At 41.2% G+C, this 23,817-nt stretch overlaps 1 protein-coding gene across 4 annotated transcripts in view; it reads left to right on the forward strand.

Annotated features, from left to right (window-relative positions):
• The window catches only part of ARMH3 (armadillo like helical domain containing 3), a 186,606-nt gene that overhangs the window by 62,852 nt on the left and 99,937 nt on the right, over positions 1 to 23,817 (forward strand). For all 4 annotated transcript variants that reach the window (XR_005069111.1, XM_037064084.1, XM_037064085.1 and 1 more), the window contains exon 20: positions 3,736 to 3,824. Coding sequence is in view for 3 of the 4 variants with exons in the window: in XM_037064084.1 (XP_036919979.1) it covers positions 3,736 to 3,824 (89 nt within the window). In the remaining variant the exon portion in view is untranslated. The remainder of the gene's footprint in view (positions 1 to 3,735; positions 3,825 to 23,817) is intronic.

Below are 23,817 nucleotides of genomic sequence, written 5' to 3' on the forward strand. Positions count from 1 at the left end.
GTGAAACATCAGTACTCAGATAACTATATGACATTGAAGAAAGAAATTGAGGAAGATAGAAATAAGTGGAAATATATAGCATGTTCATGAACTGGAAGAATTAAGATCATTAAAAATGTTCATACTACCCAAAGGAATCTATAGATTTAACACAATTCCTATTAAAATACCAATGGCATATTTCACAGGCGTAGAACAGGTATTCCACAAATTTATGTGGAACCAAAAACAACCCTTAATAGCCTCAGCAATCTTGGGAAGGAAGCACAAAGTTGACGGTATCACATACCTGATATCAGACTGTACTACAAGGCCATTGTAATCAAAATAGCCTGGTATTGGCATAAGAACAGGCATATAGATCAATAGAACAGAGTAGAGAGCCCAGAAATAAACCCATGCCTTATGGTCAATGAATATTTGACAGAGAGCAAGAGCATACAATGGAGTAAAGACAGTTTCTTTAATAAATACAAATTTGGAGGAGAGAATTCTTCTTTAAAATTTTTATTTATTTATTTTAAAGATTTTATTTATTCATTTAGAGAGGAAGGGAAGGAGAGAAGGAGAGAAATATCAATGTATGGTTGCCTCTCGTGAGTCCCCTGCTGGGACCTGGCCCACAACCCAGACATGTGCCCCGACTGGGAATTGAACTGCGACCATGTGGTTCACAGGCCCGTGCTCAAGCCACTGAGCCACACCAGCCAGGGCTCAAATTTTTATTTATTTTTATTGCACTTATCCTATTACCATTTATCCTCCCATACCCTCTTTTACCTCTCCCCCCAAACCCCTTATCACCACTTGTGTTGTTGGGATGTGGATACTGTTGAATATTTTTGTGATCTAGAACAGCACTGTCCAATAGAATTTTTTATGACAATAGAAAAGGTCTATATCTATGCTGTCCAAAATGGTATTGGGAAAATTGGACAGGTACATGCAAAAAATGAAACCAGGCCACCAACTTAAATTATACACAAGGGAAAACTCAAAATGGATTGAAGACTTAAATGTAGACCTGAAACCATAAAAATTTTAGAAGAAAATACAGGCAGTGAAGTCTCAGACATCTCTCATAGCAAAATTTACGCTGATCTATGTCTTAGGGCAAGGGAAACAAAGGAAAAAACAAACCAATGGGACTACATCAAATTAAAAAGCTTTTGCACAGCAAAAGAAACCACCAACAAAAAGAAAAGGAAACTCACTGTATTCGAGAACATATTTGCCACTGTTACATCTGATAAGGGGATAATTTCCAAAATATATAAATAGCCTATATGACTCAACACCAGGAAGACAAACAATCCAATGAATAAATGGATGAAGGTCCTGCCCAGGTAGCTCAGTTGGTCAGAGCAGCGTACTCCCTGGTCAGGGCACGTACATGAGTCAGCTAATGAGTGCGTGAGTAAGTGGAACAACCAATCAGTGGTTCTCTCTCTGTCTCTCAGATCAGTAAAAGAAAATGGGCGAAGGACCTGAAGTGTCTAACTTCTCCAAAGAGGACATACAGGTGGTCAGTAGGCATATGAGAAAATGCTCAATGTTACTAATCATCAGAGAGATGCAAATTAAAACCACAATGAAGTATCACATTATATCTGCCGGAATAACTGTCATCAATAAATCAAAAAATAAGTGCTGTCAGGGATGTGGAGAAAAGGGAACCCTAGTGCACTGTTGGTGGGAATGCAGTCTGGTGCAGCTGGAAAACAGTATGAAGTTTCCTCAAAAATTAAATTTTTAATTAAAAAAAAAGATGATGCTTAGTATGATTTTAATTTTCCTCAAAAATTAAAAATCTCCCTGGCTGGTGTAGCTCAGTGGATTGAGCGCAGGCCTGTGAACCAAAAGATCGCAGTTTGATTCCCAGTCAGGGCACATGCCTGGGTTGCAGGCCAGTTCCCAGCAGGGGTTGCATGAGAGGCAACCATACATTGATGTTTCTTTCTCTCTCTCCTTCCCTTCCCCTCTAAAGATAAATAAATAAAATCTTTAAAAAAATTAAAAATCAACTGCCTTTTGACCCAGTTATCCCACTTCTGGAAACAAATCCTAAGAATCCCCAAACACTAATTTGAAAGAATATATGCACTCCTTTGTTCATTAACTTTAAATACCTTCTTTAAGGCCTTATACCCAAATACGGTCACATTGGGAGTTAGGGCTTACAACATACAAGTTTTGGAAGGTTGTAATTTAGTATATAATATGTGCAGTGGTTTACTTTCTGTTCTTTCAGCATTGGACATTCTTTCGAAAGTTGTTTTCAATAAGATGATGAGCATGAACATATTTTTGCATAAAGGTTTTTTTTCTTTTGCTCTCCGGCTTATGACTAAATTCTCTGGAGTGGTATAAGTGGGACAAAGGGTGCATTATTAAGACTATCGATAGAGACTGCCAAACTTCCTCCTAAAAAGGCTCTATACCAATTATGCTTTCTCTAATAATGTACAAGTAGCTGTTTTGCTGTACCTTTGTCAGCATTAAAATCTATATTAATTTGATATGCAAAGATAGAATGTTGTTTTAAACGAATTTAAACATTGCAGAAAAATGTTAACTTATCATATTTTGCCTCTTGTGTGGGGGTGGGTGAATTCATTGTCCATTTTCTTTGTCCATCTTTCTTAGTAGGGGTATTATTATGTTTTCTTGATCAATTTGAATAAATAAATAAATAATATATATATAAATATATATATTTATTTTTATATGAAGTATCACACATATAAAAATACACATTATATATAAATATATATTTTTTATAGAAAACATAGTTATATATATATATATATATATATATATATAAAACATAGTAATCCTTTCATGTTGTTTGCTGCAAGTGTAATTTCCCAAATAGTTTGGCTTTTAATTTTAGTCATCATGATTTTTTTCATCAAATGAAATTATCAGTTTTAGGAAGTAAATTTCATTAGTATTTTGTACCTTCATCTATGACTTTTTAAGCTGTCAAAACCCTCCCCCAGTCAGACATGAAAAAACATTTTTTTGTTAGGTTTATAGTGTTTAATGTTTTCCATCTCAGACTACTGACTGCTTATTCAGAAATACCGTCAAAACATATGTTGTTGGGATGTGAATACTGTTGAATGTTTCTGTGATCTAGAACAGCACTGTCCAATAGGGGTTTTTGTGATGATAGAAAAGTTCTGTGTCTATGCTGTCCAGTATGGTAGCCCCTCGCCATATGGGGCTATTTGATATGTGGTTAGTGCAACTGAAGAACTGAATTTTGAATTTAACTTTTAGTGTAAATTTAAAAAGTCAATTACAAATTATTTTAAAATATTTAAATTTTAATTGAAATTAAAAACAAATTTAAATAGATTTATGACATAGGTCTGTTCATGTGATTTTGCCCTGTGTTTGTAACTTTGAATAGCATAATCTAATTCTGGTCCATTCTTCTTCCAAAGAAAGGTACTCAAGGGAATGGTGTCTGTAGTGTCTAATTGACTGCTGGTCTATGTGTGGTTATAGCCCCCTTTTCCTCCTGATAAGGGGAATCAGCACAAGCAGTATGTGTTGGAGGAGATATTTAGCCAATGGAAGGCTGCTGGTAGAAGTTCTTTTCTTTTGCATGTATATGGATTCATATTCAGCATCTTTAGTGGCCTTAGCAAAGCTGCCTCACTAAAGAAAGGGTAAGTTGCACCATATTTTTAGGCCTACCCCAGTTTTTACTTCTCTCTGTTACAGACGCTGCATTCAGGTAGTACATAAGCTACTTTGCTACCAGAAGAAGTGTAGAGTGCGCCTGCATTACACCTGGCGGGAACTCTGGTCAGGTAACTTTCCCTTTTTAATTCATTCTCTTTTCCTATATCTTTTATGAGTGCTTAGGCTTGGGCATAACATGAATTAAAAAAAAACTTTTTAGTTTGTTAAGGGTACTTTTGTTTTCATTTATATATGTTTTATTATTTTAACCTTGTCTGCTCCAGACCTGGGCATATCACATATCTCTTCCATATTTTCTCTCATATTCCCTCTCTTCCCTCTATTTTTTGTCAGCTGTTAGAAACAATTGAATATTTCTTGAGTTCCAATGTATCTTATGAGTAAGAGAGAGGAGTCAGTACAAACTTGGATTCTTCCTCGATTCCATTTGGTAGCAGCATATGGACTGTTGGGAGGCTTCTGTGTGTTTCTTCAAGATGAGTAATCTCAGGAGGAATGTCATAGGGAGAGGGGGTGTGGAGGGGGCGGAGAGATGGGGGAATCCTGTTCTTTGTGTTACATCTGGCATTATTACTGTTTACAGACAGTGTCAATTGTACCACTCCCCCTGTGCCAGAGACAAAAACAGCAAATTACAGTGTTTACTTTAGTCTTTGTATCCTTTTGGTAGCCCAGTAAAGGCACTGCTGTCCCTGTAGGCAGGAAGTGGCTCTTCTCTAAGGGTGCAATTAATGCTGGCTTGCCACCCCTTTCTTTGGTGCAATTTAATTGGAGCTTACAGTAAAGCAGAAGAGAGACATGTTCCCTGAGGCATTCACTTGCTGATAGGTCCTGTGGCTTTCATGACCTGATGGTACAATAAAGTCTTCTCCAGATAATTATAGTGATGAATGGTCGCCCCATGTGTGGGAGAGCGTCCTGTGTTCTCAGAAGAGGGAGGTGTCAGAGGCCTTTAAAGAAAAGGGCCAGTAACCCCACCCCCTTCCTTGGAATTTTTCTCACTTGTTGTGACATGTAGTTTCCTTCCAACCCAATTTGGCTTTCTAAATTTAGTCCTCCATAATGGGAAGTAGAGATCTTTAATTAATGGATTAGCAAGATCTTTGCAGTTGCTGCCTAGATGGTGAAGGGGGGATAGGAAAATAACACTAAGTGACAATAGTGGCATTTTCGTATTTTATAAAAGAGATTGTGTGAGAGTTTCAGACAGGAAATGTCAGAAGAACTAAAGAGAGATCAAGAGGTGGAAGTGACTGAAGTTAGAATTTCTTTGGTAGGAATAAAATTTTTAAGGTTTTTTAAAATTTTATTTTTATTCAAGGGATGGGGAGAGGGGGAGAGAGAGAGAAAAAAAGAAACATCAATTGGTTGCCTTTTGCATGCATGCTGACTGGGGATCAAACCAGCAACCTAGGCATGTGCCTTGACTGGGATTCAAACCAGCAGCCTTCCAGTTATGGAACAATGCTCCAACTAACTGAAAACCACACCAGCCAGAGTAGAACAATTCTTTTTAACATAAAGGATTGCTGCGGTTGCCTGTGTATAGCTAGTTATGTGATTATTAGGCTCTAAAAATTTAGGATTAGAGAGAAACACAAAAATGGTGCAAATCTGTGGATGCTGGTACAGTTGTAGGACTTACAAGTACAAATGGTTCATGTATATAGCTGGAATGAAGTCACACATTGCAGTACCGAAGAATTGGTGGTGATAGTTGTTTCTGCTTGCTTTTGATTCCTTTCTGGTTTTATTTTCTTTTATTCTATTTTCTTTCTTTTCCATCCTAGCTCTCCCATTTCTGGCTTCTGGGATTTCTCTGGCTTTTCTCCCATTCTCATCATCTGTTGTTCTCTTGCTGTATTCTATTGCCTTTCTACATTACCTTCTGCCATTCACTCCGCCTGTCTCCCTAGGGCCCTGGGCTTCTCATTGCCCTCCTACCTGCGCCTGGTATCCTGTCCTTTGTGCTATTGTTGTCATACATTTTACTTTTGCATAGGTTGTAAATCCCACAATGCATTGCTATCGTTTTGTTTAAAGAGACAATTATCTTTTAAAGAAATTTAAAAATTTTATTTTATATTTCTTTTCTGACTCTTAACATTTGCCCATTCTGGCTAGGAAATTATGGGGCAGGAGACCGTTCTGTGTTGGTCAGTTGACTTTATCTCTTTGAGTACTTTCTGTGATGTCAGCTCTGTTTGTACAGTAATTATGTGGTATTTCAGAACTGACTGATTGGCATTCTAAGGCCCTTGATAGGTTGACGGGAGATATGGATGAGTGTTACTAGTGAGACCCTGGATGACTCCTTGCTCCTAAGGTGTAGGTGTTTGTGCTAGAGCTCTCTGCCAGGTGAGGTTAGCTCCCTTTCCTATATAGACTGGATGAGCCCTTTTGGAACCCTGGCTCCATGTGTTCGTACATGGTGTATGCAGTGAGATCCAGAGCAGGTGTTAAGGAAAGCTGCAAAATACTACACTATGTGTGATGTATCAGCCCATAATAATGTGTAATATTTCAATCAGTGAATATAAATGTGGCTTTGGTGGATCCACCCACTCGTTGGCTGGTGCCACCCCTCATATGATGGTGTGCCCATGTTTTCACTCTTCCTTTGCCTTCTAGACTTAGGGATTGGAGGGAGGTGTGTGAAACTCGTAATGGCAAATATGCTTACATGTGCAGATGCTTGCCCATACATGTACTACAAACTTTAATTGAATTTTATTTATAAATGAGACTGCTAAGGCATATGTATTGTTAGCTCGGACGAACAGAAGTCCTTGGGTATCTAGGAAGCAGTTGGCTAGGGTCCAGAAGCTTTTGTCATTGGGAATGTGGGTGGTTAGAATCAAAGCACTTTGGGTGGTGATTTTTTAGTTATATTTCTATGCTGTTGACTACAGTAGCTTTTTGTTATGGGGGAGGTAGCCAAAGGTCCCTATGTAAATTCTTTTTTTTTTAATCCTCTCTTGAGGACATCTTTTCATTGTCTTTAGAGAGAGAGAAAAACATCTGTGCAAGAGATAAGCCTTGATTGGCTGTCTCCCATTCATCCCTGGACCAGAGATCACACTCACCCAGATCGGGGATGGAACCTGCAATGCAGGCACGTGTCCTGACTGGGAATTGAACCTACAACTCTTTGGCTGTGGGATGATGCTCCAAGCAGCAGAGCCATATTAGCCAGGGCCCTATGTAAATTCTTATATAGAATTCACAGGCTTTTTCTAATGGACAAAGAGAATCCAGCTGTGTTAATTGGGGATTTAATTCTGCTTGATATGTTGGTTTTATACAAGCCCTGACCTACTCCCTGCTGCCACCGTCTATTTATATGATGCCTGTCACCATGGTATCTGAGTGTGTGGGGAAATATATTTAGGCTAACTGCAGCTAGAATATGGAAGGGACTCTCGGTGCCCTCTTTTCAGCAATTGCTATTTTTCACCAAGTTAGGGAAAGTTCAGAAGCCCCTCTCTGACCTCTAGGCTCCCCAGATCACCTATTTTGAGTAGAGCAAAAGGTTAGGTCTTAAAACTCTCCTCTCATACAGATAGAAAAATGGGTTTCAGGATAAGATTCTAGTAAAATTGCTTTTTTACCTTTGAGAATATAATGAAAGGTATGATTTTTGTGTCCAGAAAAATGTCTATGTGCACATTCATATTATAATTTCAGAGGGAATTTTATGTAATTTTAGGAAGTTCATGGACCCTCTGAGTGCCCCTTCATGATTCCATGTTAAGAACTCCTATCTTAATTTTAGGTTCAGTGGACTCCCAATTAATTCTTTTTTCACAGAACATGTTTGAAACAATTTAGTATTTTGTTAAATATTTTTAAAAGATTTTAGCCCTGGCTGGTGTAGCTCAGTGGATTGAATCCAGGCCTGCGAACCAGACGATTGCGGTTCCATTCCCAGTCAGGGCACATGCCTGGGTTGCAGGCCAGTTCCTAGCAGGGGCCAGTTCCCAGCAGGGGATGCACGAGAAGCAACCATACATTGATGTTTCTCTTCCTCTCTCCTTCTCTTCCCCTCTAAAGATAAATAAATAAATATTTTTAAAAATAATTACTTTATAAAAAAATATTTTAAAAAGATTTTATTTATTTATTTTTAGAGAGAGGGGAAGGGAGAGAGAAAGAGAGGGAGAGAAACATCAATGTGTGTTTGCCTCTCACATGCCCCCATGGGGAACCTGGCTCACAACCCAGGCATGTGCCCTGACTGGGAATTGAACCCGTGACCCTTTGGCTCACAGGCCAGCACTTAATACACTGAACCACACCAATCAGAGCTTGTTAAATATTTTTTCCTGTATTTACTGATCATAATTCATTCTTCCTGGGAATTTCATCTTAGCAATCTCCTGTCTTGGTCACTATGCTTTTATTTCCTGTGTCTTTCCATAGCACATGAGCTTCTGTTTCAGCCTGTCACATTGTTTTGCTATGTTTGCGTATGCCTGTACTATGTTTTGTTTAAATATATATCCTCTCAGAAAAGTTCCCAGAGGGCAGGGTTTGTGTTTTAATTGTTGTTTGATCCCCAGTACACCACTTGGCTTATGATAGGGGCTCAGAGAACATTTGAAAGAGTAAATAAATAGATATGTAGAATTTCCATTAGTGATGAATCAGCATTCTCCTAAAGCAGCACGATGTTGTGTTTGGGCCTCAAAACAACACCACCAACCATAATAATAGAACCCAGTAGGATGTCCGTTGTCATGTTTCTGTTGCACTAACTTCATCACCTTAAAAAAAATTTATTGATATTAGAGAGAAAGAGGAAGGGCGGGGAGAGAGAGAGAGAGAAACATTGATTTGTTGATGCATTTCACTGGTTGATTCTCGTATGTCCCTGACCAGGCATCGAACCCACAGTCTTGGCGTATTGGGACACTGCTCTAACCAACTGAACTATCTGGACAGGGTGACTTCATCACCTTTAATTTGAGTTATTGATGTGAAAGGGAGTGGTGGGTAATTACTCTCTATCTCTTTTTGTCTCTTTCTTCCTTACCTATAGATACGTCGATTGCTTTTAACCAAGTAAAAATGGAAAGTAATGTTTTCTAAGCCATTAATGAAAGAATGAGTAAAATGTTTAGGGAGAAGCATATAGTTGTTAGAGAGGGAAATCTTTGAACAGAACTTCATGGAGTCAGCTTATTTTACTTCTACTTCAGGCAGAAGGGGCATTGGGGAGGCAGCCTGCATTTTAATAACATAGCTTTCCGTAGTCTAAAAATGTGGGTCAATATAAAGGCAGATTTATACTGGCGTTTTAATATTTGACATTTATTTATGGATTGCAGTCCTTTTTACCCTCTCACTCTGCTACATCCCTGTGTGATAAGTCATTATTTTTGTCACCGTTTGTTGGGCAAGGGAGCAGAGGCCTAGAAGTGTAAGTGCTTGCTAAGGATCCTGGAACCAGACACTAAACAGAGTCATGATTAGAACTTAGAGCTCCTGACTCCTTTGCTCAGACGCAGATCACTAGGCAACATTCGCCTCCCTGCAGGAAGAAAGGCCCCTAAAGCCCCAAAACAATCTGTTCGGCTCCACTGTGCTAAAGAGCATCTGAAGCATTCACAGCTTTGTGAAAAAGAGAGAAATTGCACATTGCCTGACCTTTCAGATACTTACTGGGAAAATGGAAAACACAGAGAGTGCCACAGCTTTTTGGATCCAGCTAGCTCTCCCATCACTGGCAGAAGCCTATGACTGACGTCATGGTTCAGGTATACTGTGAGACTGGAAATCGAGAGCCTTTCTTTGGAAGCTGGTTGTAGTGTAAGTATTGTCATACGGGACTGAACATTTTCAAGAGGAAGAATGACCTGAGCCGTAGATTCATCTGGCAGTATATCTACTCAGGAACAGGTATAGCTCTGACTGTTTGGTAGCCGCTCCTGGTTTTGGAAACTGTCCTTTGAACTTTGAAGTGTCTGCTTCTTTTAGTTTAGTTTCTTTCTTAAACTTTATATCGATTTAATTATAGACTCACAGGAAGTTGCAAAAATAGTACAGAGAATTTTCGTGTCCTTTACCCAGCTTCCTCCAATAGTGACATCTTATATAACTACGTTATTGCTTCTTTCAGTTTTAGAGGGGGTGTCCAGGTGAGAAAGAACACAGCAGTAAACAACCAGAGTATATGGGAAGAAGAATTTTGGCAGCTACTGTTGCTGTTTGTTTTTTAAGTTACTTTTTAAATTGTTTTTCCTCTTTCCCCCCAGTTTTCTCAGATTTAGGGGAATATGTTACAAGACATATGCTAGGCTTGACATACCTAATTAAGGTTGCTCTAGTTGGCAGGTACAGAGATGGGGACTTTTATCTTCTGTGGATAATCAGTTCTTCTCAAAGTTGAAGTGTTCTTAATATAGGGCACTAGAAGGTATTTCTCTGTTTCCATAATTTTGTAATGAAAGATTCTGTACAGCAGTGTAGAAAGCCCAGGACTGAAAAAGAATGCTGGGAAACTATTTTTTTCCCCTTCAATTCACCACATTTGGCTAAATCCAGAGTTTACACTATTTTGAATCTTTTTCTCATCTCAGAAACTTGGCAGAAGCAAAAGATTAAGAATTTCTAACAGGTTTAACCTGTTAGAGGGCGAAAAAGATTCCCACCTAAAAACCCCTAAGAGTGAGCAGTCTCTGTTCTTTTCTCTGCACATGAAGTCATTTCCTATCCAGAGGCCTGTTAGCATCTCATCAACTTAGAGAGACAGAGGGAGGAATGGCTATGCTTTTGTTGCTGTGCTTGTCCTGGTTCCAAAGGAGCCTACCATTGAGTTTCCTCGGTATCTTCATTCTCTGGATATGTGTGAGCAGGACAGGTCTGTTACTGGTTTTCATTCATTCTGGCAGAAAGTAAAGTTTTTGGATCTGTATCAGATACATGGCCTCATTGACTATTAGATTTTTTAAAGAGTGATTTTGGCCCTGGCTGGTGTAGCTCAGTGGATTGAGCGTGGGCCTGTGAACCACACGATCTCGGTTTGATTCCCAGTCAGGGCACATGCCTGGGTTGCAGGCCAGTTCCCAGCAGGGGACTCACGAGAGGCAACCATACATTGATATTTCTCTCCTTCTCTCCTTCCCTTCCTCTCTAAAGATAAATAAATAAAATATTTTTAAAAAGTGATTTTTGCTATCTCTTAGTTGGGCAATGTTGGAAAAAATAAGCAGGTGGTATAGAAGAAGGCCTCTGAGCGTGCTTATTTAGAGGCAGCCACATAGGAATGAGGTGTATGGGATCCTGCATTTCCTGGAGTCTAAGTTCCATGTACTTTCACGTAAAAGCTCATTTTCATGAAGAAGAACAGGGTGGGTAGTAACTGTAAGGATTGCAGTGTTCCAAGTAAGTGGGGAGTTGGAGGTCGTTGAGACCCATGATTTCCCTTTGAGCAGGTGCACTTCAACAAGGAAAATGGTGAGACAAAACCTAATTTCCATTTAACGAAAGGGTTTTCTTTTTCTTCCAGTTCATCTGGAGGTGTGTAAAGCCCTTAAGACAGTTCAGCCTATGGATGTACTGACCTTTCTTTTTTCTTATGGTAAAATACGCAGGACATAAAATTTACTATTTTAGCCATTTGTTAAGTATACAATTAAATGGCATTAAATATATTCGCATTGTTGTGCAGCCATCACCACCATCTTTTCCCATAACTTTTTTCATCTTGTAAAACCTAAACTCTGTATCTATTAAACAGTAATTCTCCAGTCCCTCCTTCCCTCAGCCCCTGGCAACCACCAGAGTCTGCTTTCTAAGTATGCCATGTAAGTGGAACCATACGGTATTCGTCTTTCTTGTGAGGCTTACTTCAATTAACAATGTCCTCAAGTTTCAAGAAATCAGATCCTGCCCCTTTCTCAGAGTTTGCTGGTTTAGTTATTGTTTTTGTTTTTAATTTTTAAAAAGATTTTATTTATTTATTTTTAGAGAAGGGAAAAATGTGAGAAAGAGAGGGGGAGAAACACGATATGTGAAAGAAACAGTCTGTTGCCTCTTGTATGTACCCTGACTGGAAATGGAACTAGCAGCTTTTCGCTTTGCGGAAAGACGCTGAGCCAACTGAGCCACACCAGTCAGGGCTCGTTACTGTTTCTGTTTTTGTTTACAGGTTTTATTTATTTATTTTTAGAGAGAGGGGAAGGGAGGGAGAAAGAGAAGGGGAGAAACATCAATGTGTGGTTGCTTCTTGTGTGCCCCCCACTGAGGACCTGGCCTGCAACCCAGGCGTGCGCCTCAATGGGAAATTGAACTGGTGACCTCTGGTTTGCAGGCCAGCACTCAGTCCACCTAGGCACACTAGCCGGGGCTGTTTTTTGTTTTTTGATTGTTTTAGGCTGTGCTGAGCATCAACTGGAGCTATAAACTTAATGTCTTCTCAGGTCTCTTCTGAGCCTTTTCTTGGGCATGCACTGTCACTTTCTGACTTTCCTTGTATGTGCAGTTGTTTTTGAATGTCCTAATCTTTAATGTCTGGTTTTCTAAAGGGGGAAAGTGAAAAATGAAGGTCGTGGGTGGGGGACAAGGAGTACTGGCCCTTTAAGTCTCCTTAAGTCACTTCTCTGGAGGGGGAAGTGCTTGCAACAATGGAGGAGGTGCAAAACAGTGGTTGCCCATCTCTTTGCACCCCTAGCATCAGAAGCAGCAGTTAGCACCTGAGCACAGATCCCCAGTATTAGGAGGACAGGGTCGTTTTTGCCCACCCTAGCTTCCACAAGCTCTGTGTAAGCTGTTCCAAGAACAAGTACACAGGTTTGCCACATGGCTGAGGGTAGGGGATGGGTAGCTGTACTGTGCCAAGAACTGAAATTGACTGAAATTAACCAAAATATACTATCCAACTCTTTTGGAAGCTGCAAATCTTCATCAGAGTCCAGAGTTCCAGAACGGTGAATCAGACAGATTCTGCCAGAACAATTATGGTCTAGGTGGGGAGAGAAAGTCCTAGTGCTTCCTACTTTTCTGTCTTCCCAGAATCCTCCCACTGGATGGATTCTTTTGTGCAGTCTTCACCTGGAAAGGTTCATAGCTGGCGAACTAAGCCATTTCATTCTCTTGTTTGATTCATTGGCCTGTTTTAGTGAGGTGCTTGGGTTTGGAGCCAGACAGATGCCTATATTCTGAGAAGCCACCTAGGGTATTTTTAAATTATTCTACTGATAGGTGCTGGTGTCTTAGTCCTTCCTGTGCCACTTTGCTGATTGACAGTGAGCCTACTGATTACTGGCAATGTCCCTGAGTAATTGGCGATTTTAGCCAGAGATGCTAGAATTGGCTAGAGTTTATATGCCTCTGGGGTTTTGGAGGCATTGGCTTGTTACACTAGTGCTATTTCTAGTCTGTCCTTTGAGTTCCTCTGGCTTTCTCCTAAGCAAGTGAGATGTTAGTATTTCTCTCCTCTCAGTCACTGTGAAATTATTTATCCATTTTTCCTAATGAGCGGGTTTTGATTTGGGATCTGTGGCATCTCATTCTAGCTCCGTGCCAGGCCACAAAATAGGGCCTGGCAGAGTCTTGTCTTTGCTTTGTATCTCTTTCTCTTCATAGCATGTAAAAGCTGTTGAAACAGGCAGCTCTCTCTGGCCTGATTCTTCTGAGACATTTATTTGTGCTCTGCTGGAGGTTCTCTGTCTCCTTCCTGTTTTTAATCTTATTTAAATGTCATTCATTTGGGTTTGTAATTAAACCTCCCCTCTGCTTCTGTGAGGCAGGCGTCTGAGGTACCACTTAATTGTGATTTCCGTGGTTGGCTTGTTCCTCCATGCACCTGGTTTACCTCAATGTGGGGGACAGGTTTTAGTCCTGGGTAAATTCCCATATTCATTATTCATTCTACTCTCCTACATGGCAACACAATTTGCTGCAGCCTTCTTTCTCTTCCCTTGAATTCAAAACAAGATAGAAAAAATCTGGGAAAGGCTTTATTATGTGGGGGTATGTAAATGCTAGGAGCACTTCGGCAAACGAGGTTCCTTGTAGGGTGAGGGGGCCTGTGTAAGCTGGCAGGATTCTCAGATGATGTTACTGAGCTCTTCTCCTTTGAAAAATAGATTGGTTGTCTCTCATCTCCGGGAATTCACTTGGGACTCTAGGAACCATCAAGGTACCTGTTTCTGGCTCAGCTTCCCAGAACCTGTACACTATCCTTTATTTCACCTGTATCCATCCACACTCAAGTCAGAACTGTTGTATACTACTACCATACTTTATGCACAGGGCTCCTAAGGAAAAGAGCTTGGTCCAAAGCTAAGTTGCCTCTAGTACAGAGTCAAAAGAGGCAGCAAGTGCAGTCAATTTGTAGTTCTTGAAAAAGAGCCCAGCAACTAAGTTTTCAAAGTGCCTGGTGGAAAAGACCATCCAATGAAGAACCTGTGTGTATGGAGCACCTACTGCCCTGTAACTTAAACACATTGAATGTGTAATACAGTACCTCTAATATTGCACTGATATATCTTCTTTATTTTTCACTAAGAATTTGGAGCCAGGTATCTGGAGCCTCATTTAGTAGAGATAGCAAAGATTAGGAGTCAAACCCAGATCCCCAGTGATTTCCTAGAATATTGGTAATGCATCATTGCATTGGTGGCTTTGTGAACTTGGATGATTATTCTGAAGACTGCCATAGGGTTGTCTTGAGTGCTGCTTAGGGTTCATTTTGAATTTGCATTCCTGCCCAAAAGTTCACAGCTGTCTGTTAAGTGAGTATACTCGGCTCCTCTCCTTGCTCTGTGAAAGAGGAGACACCTTTGTATGCTTGGCCCGATACTTAGAACTGTGTACCATGATGTAAATGTCAGCTGATAATCAGTTACACTGAAGTTATAGAAAGTTGGGGACTTCCGCCAAGATGGAGGCATAGGTGGAAACACTGTGCCTTCTCCCACAACCAAGTTTGAACACAACAAAGGTTTGGAGAACAAAGACGCAGCCAAAGAACAGAAAATTGAACTATACGGAAGTCCAATAACAATGAACCGTTCAACTGGACCAGTAAGAGGGGCAGAGCCAGCAGCGGGGTGGGGACAGGCAAGAAAGATCCCCCGACCCCAGGCGCCCAGGCAGCTCCGCATCGGGTTGACCCAGGGAGGACTTGGGGTGGCAGGCTGGCTGTGGTCACACATTCGCGCACAGATAAACCAGCAGAGGAGTGAGCAGTGAGACGGACTGCACAGGCCCCAGTGGGCGAACCCAGTGGCGGGCTGACCATGGTCGCACATTCGCACGCAGTGGGACAGACTGTGAGACCCCAGGTGGTGGCGGGAGGCAGCAGAGGGGGCCCACCATTGCTTTCCTTTGGCCCCACCCCCACATACAGGGTCACAACCCAGCGACCGAGTTGCCCCACCCTGGTGAACACCTAGGGCTCTGCTCCTCATATGTAACAGGCACGAACAGTCCAAAATATGGCTCAAGAAGAACTCAAAGCCCCAGAGCCGATAACTCTAAGTGACCGAGAAATAGCGAACCTCTCAGATGCACAGATCAAAATACTGGTGATCAGGATGCTCACAGAACTGGTTGATTTTACCCACATATTAGAGGAACATATGAAGGCTAAACTAATTGGAATGAAGGGAAATGCACAGGAAACCAATAGTAATGGAAAGGAAACTGGGGCTCGAATCAAGGGGGTGGACCAGAAGGAAGAAAGAAGTGGCCAAACAGGAAAAAATGAAGTTATAAGAATTCAAAAAAATGAGGAGAGGCTTAGGAACCTCCAGGACATCTTTAAACGTTCCAACATCCAAATTATAGGGGTACCAGAATGGGAAAAGAAACAGCCACGAGTGGAAAACTTATTTGAACAAATAATAAAGGAGAACTTCCCCAGTCTGGCAAAGGAAATAGACTTCCAGGAAATCCAGGAAGCTCAGAGAGTCCCAAAGAAGTTGGACCCAAGAAGGAACACACCAAGGCACATCATAATTACATTAGCCAAGATTAAAATGAAGGAGAGAATCCTAGAAGCAGCAAGAGATAAGGGGACAGTCACCTACAAAGGAGTTCCCATCAGACTGTCAGCGGATTTCTCAAAAGAGACCTTACAGGCAAGAAGGGGCTGGAAAGAAGTATTCCAAGTCATGAAATCCAAAGACCTACAGCCAAGATTGCTTTATCCAGCAAAACTTTCATTTAGAATGGAAGGACAGATAAAGTGCTTCTCAGATAAGGTCAAGTTCAAGGAGTTCATCATCACCAAGCCCTTATTATATGAAATGCTAAAGGGACTTATATAAGAAAAAGAAGATGAAAAATATGAACAGTGAAAGGACAGCAAACTCACAGTTATTAACAACCACACCTAAAACAAAAGCAAACTAAGAGGACAGCTAGATCAGGAGCAGAACCATAGAAATGAAGAACACATGGAGGGTTAGCAACAGGGGAGTGGGAGGAGGAGAAGGGGGGAGAAGATACAGAAAATAAGTAGCATAGATGGTAGGTAAAAAATAGATAGGGGGAGGGCAAGAATAGTAGGGGAAATATAGAATCTAAAGAACTTGAGACACGTCATAAACTAAAGGGAGGAATGGTGGGGGAGGGGGTGTGCAGGGTGGAGGGGAATGAAGGAGGGGAATAGAACAACTGTAATGGTATAATCAATAAAATATATATTTAAAAAAAGTTGGGATGGAATGTTTGTGGGGATCATGGTAGTGTTTGTGGAAAGGAAAACATTGATCTCTCTTTTTTTTTAAAGATTTTATTTATTTATTTACCTTTAGAGGGGAAGGAGGGAGGGAGAGAAACATCAATGTATGGTTGCCTTTAGAGCGTCCCCTGCTGGGAGTTGGCCTGCAGGGAACTGGTCTGCAACCCAGGCATGTGTCCTGACTGGGAATTGAACCGCGATCCTCTGGTTCACAGGCCTGCGCTCCATGCACTGAGCTACACCAGCCAGGGCTGATCTCTTTTTTTTTTAACATAAAATTTTTACGTCTACAGTTTAGTAGCATTAAGTAACTCCTATTGGTGTGTAACCATCTCCACCTTCCATTTCCAAAATTTTTCCTTCTTCCCAAACTGCAAGTGTCAGTTTAGCTCCAACTGGCTATGTGGCTTTGAGTAACTTATAGAACCTTCCTGAATTTCAATTTGGTCACCTGTAAATTGAGACCATTAATATCTACTTCATTGGATAGTTAAGATAATTCAGTGAGAATAATGTACTTTAAGTGCTTTGCATAATGCCTAGCACCTAGCAGGCACCTAATAAATGTTACCTCACTTGCTATTGGTGATCATTGTGTTTCTCCCATAGAAAAGAGCTGAATGCAATTTGGGGGAGGTGATTTCTGTAGTTAAGTGTCTCAAGATATCAGGTAGGGGGCAGTAGAAAAGAGGAAGGTTTGTAATACTTAGCTTCTGGCACAAGTATTAACTTGTAGTTGTTGTCACTCAGCAGGGAGATATGATGCATTCCTCTGTTTGATATGTCTCTCTGGTATTGGTGTTTTGGGGCAGCCTGCTCCTAGGACTATGGAGGATGAGGGCCAACGAAAATTGTCTACTAAGGCCTAGAAAGTCTTGCTCACCAAGCTAGTCCTCATCCAAAAACATACTCCCTGCAATAAGCCGTGCCATTCTGGTTTGTGGGAATGAGCAGTCATAGTTCACCTAATGGACAAACCTGTTTACGCAGCATTGAGTTTCTGTAACGTTGGCTATTCTTCTTTGGAAATATCTTAGACTAGGGGCCAAGTCTTTAGTGAGGAGGAGTTTGTGTTAGCCTCTTCTCCCCTGCTTCCTTTTTAAAATGGTTATTTAAAAATTTGAAACAGTAAATCAAAAGCTTAAATTAAAAAGAAAAAAGTGCATCTTGCTCCATTCTGTTTATAATGGCTACATGTATAGTACTTAATACCAAACTCTTAGAAGCATATGACTAATTAACAGTGCTATGTTTATACAGCCAACTCCTTATCTATTATAGTTATCTTAACTCTTTTCTCTGTGTACTACCACTTCCGGGGCTCTTTGGAATAGTTTGGTTGGTAATGTGCCCAGATGGCACAAAGCGGACAAGTGGATCAAGGGCAGTTTTCTAAAAATGTGTTTGTGTGCAGACTGGGGAACCAGGAGCCAGCCAGCATGAGCTCTGCTCTACTTGTGTGTTGGCACTGAGATCCTTAGTGCCAGTTCTCTACAGTCCTTGAACCTGCCCCTGACATGGGCCTTTTCTCTTTTCTGGCCTGCAGTTAAATCTATGTCGAGCTCTATAACATAATAACTGTCAGTGAGCCTGGCTATTAATTGTTTATTCCCACTTTTTTGTTTCAGTTCAGATTTTGCATAAAGAGAGGGGTATCTTGGCTCTCTGTAAAATCCAGATCCAGTCACATCCCATGTGTAATATATAATTTTGAAGGCAGTAACCTGAGTGAGGAAAATAAGTTTTAGTTGATAGTTAATATGCTGTTTTCTTTTTATGTTTACAAGTTTGTTATAAGCAATATTATAAAGGATACAGAGGAACAGCCAGATAAAGAGGTAATAAGGCAAGGTCTTGAAGTGTTGAGATCTCAGGAGCTTCAGTTTCCAAGGAGTTGGGGTGCATCACCCTCCTTGTATGTAAATGTGTTCACCAACCCAGCAGCTCTCTGAACCCTGTTTTGTTTTAATGGAGACTTTATAACATAGGTATAATTGGTTAAATCATTTACCATTGGCGATTAAACTCGATCTCTAGCACTTCTCCTCTTTCTGGGAGGCAGATGGAGCTGAAAGGTTTTGTGGGTTTTTTTTACATTTTTCAAAGTACGTTTTATTGCTTATGCTATCACAGTTATTCCATTTTTTTCTCCCTTTTATCCCCCTCTGCCCTGTACCCGCCTTCCCTCCAGCATTAGTCCCCACCTTAGTAAGTTCTTTGGCTTCACCATTTCCTATACTGTTCTTAACCTCCCTCTGTCTATTTTCTACCTACCAATTATGTTTCTTACTCCCTGTACCTTCTTCCTCATTCTCCCCCACTTCCTCCTCATTGATAACCTTCCATGTGATCCCCATTTCTTTGATTCTGTTCCTGTTCTAGTTGTTTGCTTAGTTTGTTTTAGGTTTAGTTGTTGATAGTTGTGAGTTTGTTTTGACTTTCTTTTTCTTAGATAAGTCCCTTTAGCACTTCATATAAGGGCTTGGTGATGATGAACTCCTTTAACTTTACAGTATCTGGGAAGCACGTTATCTGCCCTTCCATTCTAAATGATAGCTTTGCTGGATAGAGAAATCTTGGATGTAGGTCCTTGCTTTTCATGACTTTGAATACTTCTTTTTAGCCCCTTCTTACTTGTAAAATTTTTTTTGCGAAATTAGCTGATAGCCTTATGGGAACTCTTTTGTAGGTAACTCTCTCCTTTCCTCTTGCTACTTTTAAGATTCTCTCCTTATCTTGGGTCATTTAGTTATGATGTGTCTTGGTGTGTTCCTCTTTGGGTCCAACTTGTTTAGGATTCTCTGAGCGTCCTGGACTTGTATGTCTATTTCCTTTGTCAGATTGGGGAAGTTTTTCTTCATTATTAAAATAAGTTTTCATTTTCTTGTTCTTTTCTCTTTCTGGCACCCCTATGATTTGGATGTTGGAAAGTATAAAGTTGTCCTGGAGGTTCCTAAGCCTCTCCTCATTTTTTTGAATTCTTGTTTCTTCACTCTGTTCTGGTTGAATGTTTATTTCTTCCTTCTGGTCAAAATCATTGCTTTGAGTTCTGGTCTCCTTCCCTTCACTGTTGGTTTTTATTTATTCTACTTGGCATAGTTTTAACTTCTTCCTTTATGGCTGTACTCAATCAATTCTGTGAGCATACTGATTACCAGTGTTTTGAACTCTGCATCAGATAGGTTGGCTATCTCCTTATAGCTTAGCTCTTTTTCTGGAGTTCTGATCTGTTCTTTCATTTGGGCCATATTTCCTTGTCTCAGCACACCTGTTAAACATTGTAAGGGGCAGAGCCTTTGGTATTGACCAGGGAGAGGCAAACCTGTCACTGTGTTGTGGTGCTGTATGGGGTGGGGTGGGGGGGTTAAGAGGGAACAATGCTGCTTGCTCAGCTCTTGCCGAACTTTCAGTCACTTCTCCTGCTACCCACAAGCATATTGGGCCCTTCTGGTGCTGTTTCCCTGGTGCCTGGGCTAGTGTATGTTCTAGGACCTTGCTGGCCACTCCAGTGGACTCTCCTATGAGACTGGAAGTTTCTCCCACTGCTTCAACCCCCACAGGTTCTTACAGCCAGATGTTTTGAGGCTTTCTTTCCCTGCACTAGAACCCTGGGTTGCACAGTCTATCTCTCTCCCCAGTTGTTCCTTGGCACTCGAATGTGGGACCACCAGCTGCTGCCTTGCCCCACGTCCTTTCTGCCCAGCTGTTCGTCTCCACCCCTCCTACTGGTCTGGATGAATGTTTCTTCTTTAACTCCTTGGTTGTTGGACTTCCATACAGTTTGATTTTCTAGCAGTCCTAGTTGTTTTTTGTTTTTAAATTAGTGGTTATCCTTTTTTTGGTTGTGTGAGGAAGTAAAGTGTATCTACCTACACCTCCATCTTGGGGGCTGAATGTTTTAACCCCTGTTGTTTTTTTTTTTTAAAGATACTAGGAGAGAAAGCAGAAACAAATGGAGAGAGGTGTGTGAGAGGTGAGATTTAAAGGAGAGAGATGAGAGTATCTATAGAGGGCCTGTTGAGGTGGTTTATGTTGAGAAAAGCTATTTGGAATCTTTAGGCTTTGAAAGTGAGCAGTAGAGAGAGGCAGGAATGAGGCAGTAAACACTTGTGCTCTAACTAGCTGAGGACTAAGAGAAAAAAAGGAACCAGATATTTCACAAAAATAACCTGGAGCAGCCAGTAGGTGGGGAAAGTTATGAACCAGAGTCCAGAGAAGTGTTGGTAGCGTCAGCAAGTCTAAGCATACCATTTATAGGCAAGGTTCCTTCCCTTTAACATTTAATTCCATCTGGCACCTTTATTTGTATAATCTTACCTTAATGAATGGTAGGAAAAACCACTAAAAGGAGACCAGTTTCTAGTCCCAATTTAGTCCCTAGCTAGTTGGAGTGTTGGAGGGGTGCTGTGGGTATTTTCTAATCTCAAAATAAGGGCATTGGATTAAATGGCCTCCAAGGTCCTTTCTGGCTCTAAAAAATCTGTAATCAGCTTCATCCCGTTAGGTCAGAGGATAGAAGACAATGCATGTAGTGATGCATTGAACACCAAACAGTTGATAGAATGACTACAGAGCTTGGGGGACGATGAAGGAAAAAAAGCACCATTTCATGATATATTTTGGGCATTTTCTGTTGGAGAGGAATGTGATCCCTGATGTCAGAGGCTTGTGGCAGCCAATTTTAAGGTTGCTTTGTGCATTTTAGCTGCCTAGTGAATTCCCCCTGCAGGGGAGTCCAACCTGTGGCCCACAGGCCGAGTGCAGCCCTGGATGGCTATGAATGTGGTCCAACACAAAATCGTAAATTTACTTAAAACATTATGAGATATTTTGGTGATTTTGTGTCACAATGTCTTGTAATCACAAAATCAGAATGGTCTGAGATAACTCTTCTTCCACTGTGGCTCAGAAATGCCGAAAGGTTGGACACCCCTGCTAGAGAATGGCTACTTTCAGGTGATAAAACCTTGGCTTTTCTTTGGAGGGGAGATGGAAGGCCTGACCTAAATTATCAAGGGCAGAATGCAGGTGTTGCTGGCACTGTCTTTCAGTGGTGCAGTGCCAGACCCACCTGCTCACTACTGTTGTGCTCTGCTGATGTCTCTTGCAGTTGGGACACAGGTCGCCTCTTGGATTGTGCCAGAATTGCTGTCTTCCTCCCCTAATATTTATCACTTTGTCATCTCTGACTCTAAATCCCAGAGATCAAGACTAACTGTTGTCCTGCAGAGGGGCAATAAATCATTGTTTCCATTGCCTTTTCTCCAGGTTTGGTGTCCCTTAATTACCGCACAACCACTGCTGAGGTTGCATCTTTGGGCTGTGTGTGCTATATTTGTGTAAACGCTGCTTTGTCTGTCTACCAATTGTTTTGCAGAGTGCTACGTGTGCTTTCCTCTTTTCTCCTGTGAGTTTATAGAGTGTGAATGTCAGGTGATCTATCCATCAACAGGGCTTGTCTGCGTTCCTGGGTAGTGGGTGGAGCGGACAGCCCTTAAATAACTCAGCAAAGTGATCTTCATTAACAGGAGAGGTGTTGGCTCTGCTAGTCCTTTTTATGTGAAGCTAGTCCCCTTCATTCTCTCAACGCCTGGTAGGGGCTAAACAGGCTGTGTGATCCAGAAAGGCCTCCCACGAGCTTTCTCTTTGGTCCAGTCCAGCAGATCCCTTGTTAACAGACCATATCAAAAGGCCCTGCTGCCTTTCATTTGCTTTTCCATTATGAAACCTCCAAGAATTTGAGATGGGGCAGGGGTGAAGAGTTGATAAATGAGGATGTCTACCTCTTTTCATCCCTAGGAAGGCTCTTTTGCTGTTTGAAGGGAAGGTTCAGGCTTTAGAAACAGAATGTAGACAGGCTCTTGTACTTTTCCTTGCCTGCTGCTTCTTTACTGTAACTGTGCTTTTAGAGGATGAGGGTGAGGGGTGTTGTGTGGCAGGCAGCGAGTGTTCAGAGAATCTTACTCCTACTCGTTATTCCCTGCTGTTCCATATCAAAGCCCATGTCTCTTCTCTAAGAGTAGTAGACTTCACACAAAGCTCAAACCACATGCGGGAATTGACTTCTTTGCTGGCAAAGGAGCAGATGTGGTCTTAGAAAAGGAGAGGTCAAGCCTTTTTTTGTGTCTATGGAAGTGAGGAGAGTCGAGGGAGAGAAGACAGAACCACCAATTGCTTTCAGCTGCTGAACCTCTTCTTTTAAATTAAAAAAAATCCTCATCTGAGGACATTTTTTTCATTGCTTTTTGAAAGAGAGTCAGGGGTGGGGGGAGAGAGAGAGGGAGTTAGAAAGAGAGAGAAAGACAGAAACAGAGAAACATTGATGGACTATACGTGCCCCGACCAGTGATGCAATCAAACCCACAACCTGAGTATGCGCCCTGACTCAGAATCAAACCCACGACTCTTTGTTCTATGAGATGATACTCCATCCAACTGAGCCACACTGGCCAGGGCTGAACACCTTTTTAAAATTATATATTTTATTGATTATGCTATTACAGTTGTCCCATTTTCCCCCTTCACTCCCCTCTGCCCTGCACACCCCCTCCCACCCACATTCCCCCTCCTTTAGTTCATGTCCGTGGGTCCTACATATGAGGAACATCTTCTTGATAGATTCCCATCAAATAGGGGTGCTAAGACAGGACCAGAAGTCATGATAGGCACAGAAGCAGAATTCATTTCACAGTCCTCAGTGAAAGAGTACAAGGAAGTTGATAATTTCTTTTATGCTTAATATTTATTTGCAAAGTGTCTTTAAAGCTACTCTGCTAACCTAGGTGCTCAGCAGTCTCTTCACTGAGATTGATTGGGTTTTGGCAATCTCTGTCCTCATTAAGGATTATCAGGCAGAAAAGGACCTTTTTGGTACATGTTGTCGTGGTTGAGAAAGGACAGAGCAGAGCTGCACTTTCTTTTTGAATAGAGGGCACAGTTAAGGGCTTGTTTTCTTTTTCTTCATGAGCTCTCTTCCCATCCCAAGCCAAAGCCCAAGTGTAAGTTCTACAATATAGCTGGCACGTCTGGTGACCAGTTAGAATTTAAAAATGGCCCTCTTAGTAATGATGTTTGAAATAGGTACACAGTTGAAACTTGGTGACATGAGATGCTAGCAGCCTAGGGTGACGGGGGACCCTCATTTTGACCTGTAAATTGTGCAAATTTGATGGGGAAATCACCATGCAGGAATAAATTTAGAACACTTAAGATGTGTTTTATAGTTGAACTGCTGAGCTTAATTAAAAGTAGCTATTTAAGAAGTGGTAAAAAGATTTTTAAAAATCACCTATGGGCAGATAAGCAGACATGTGCATGGGAAGGTCAGTATTTTCTTCAAATATACCCATCTTCCCTGCTTTTAAAAAGTGCCTGGTAGTTGTGACTCACTCATTCTAGCCCTATTT

Source organism: Sturnira hondurensis, unplaced genomic scaffold, assembly GCF_014824575.4.
Source record: "Sturnira hondurensis isolate 20B ecotype Veracruz unplaced genomic scaffold, ASM1482457v3 Scaffold0014854, whole genome shotgun sequence".
NCBI lineage: Eukaryota > Metazoa > Chordata > Mammalia > Chiroptera > Phyllostomidae > Sturnira > Sturnira hondurensis.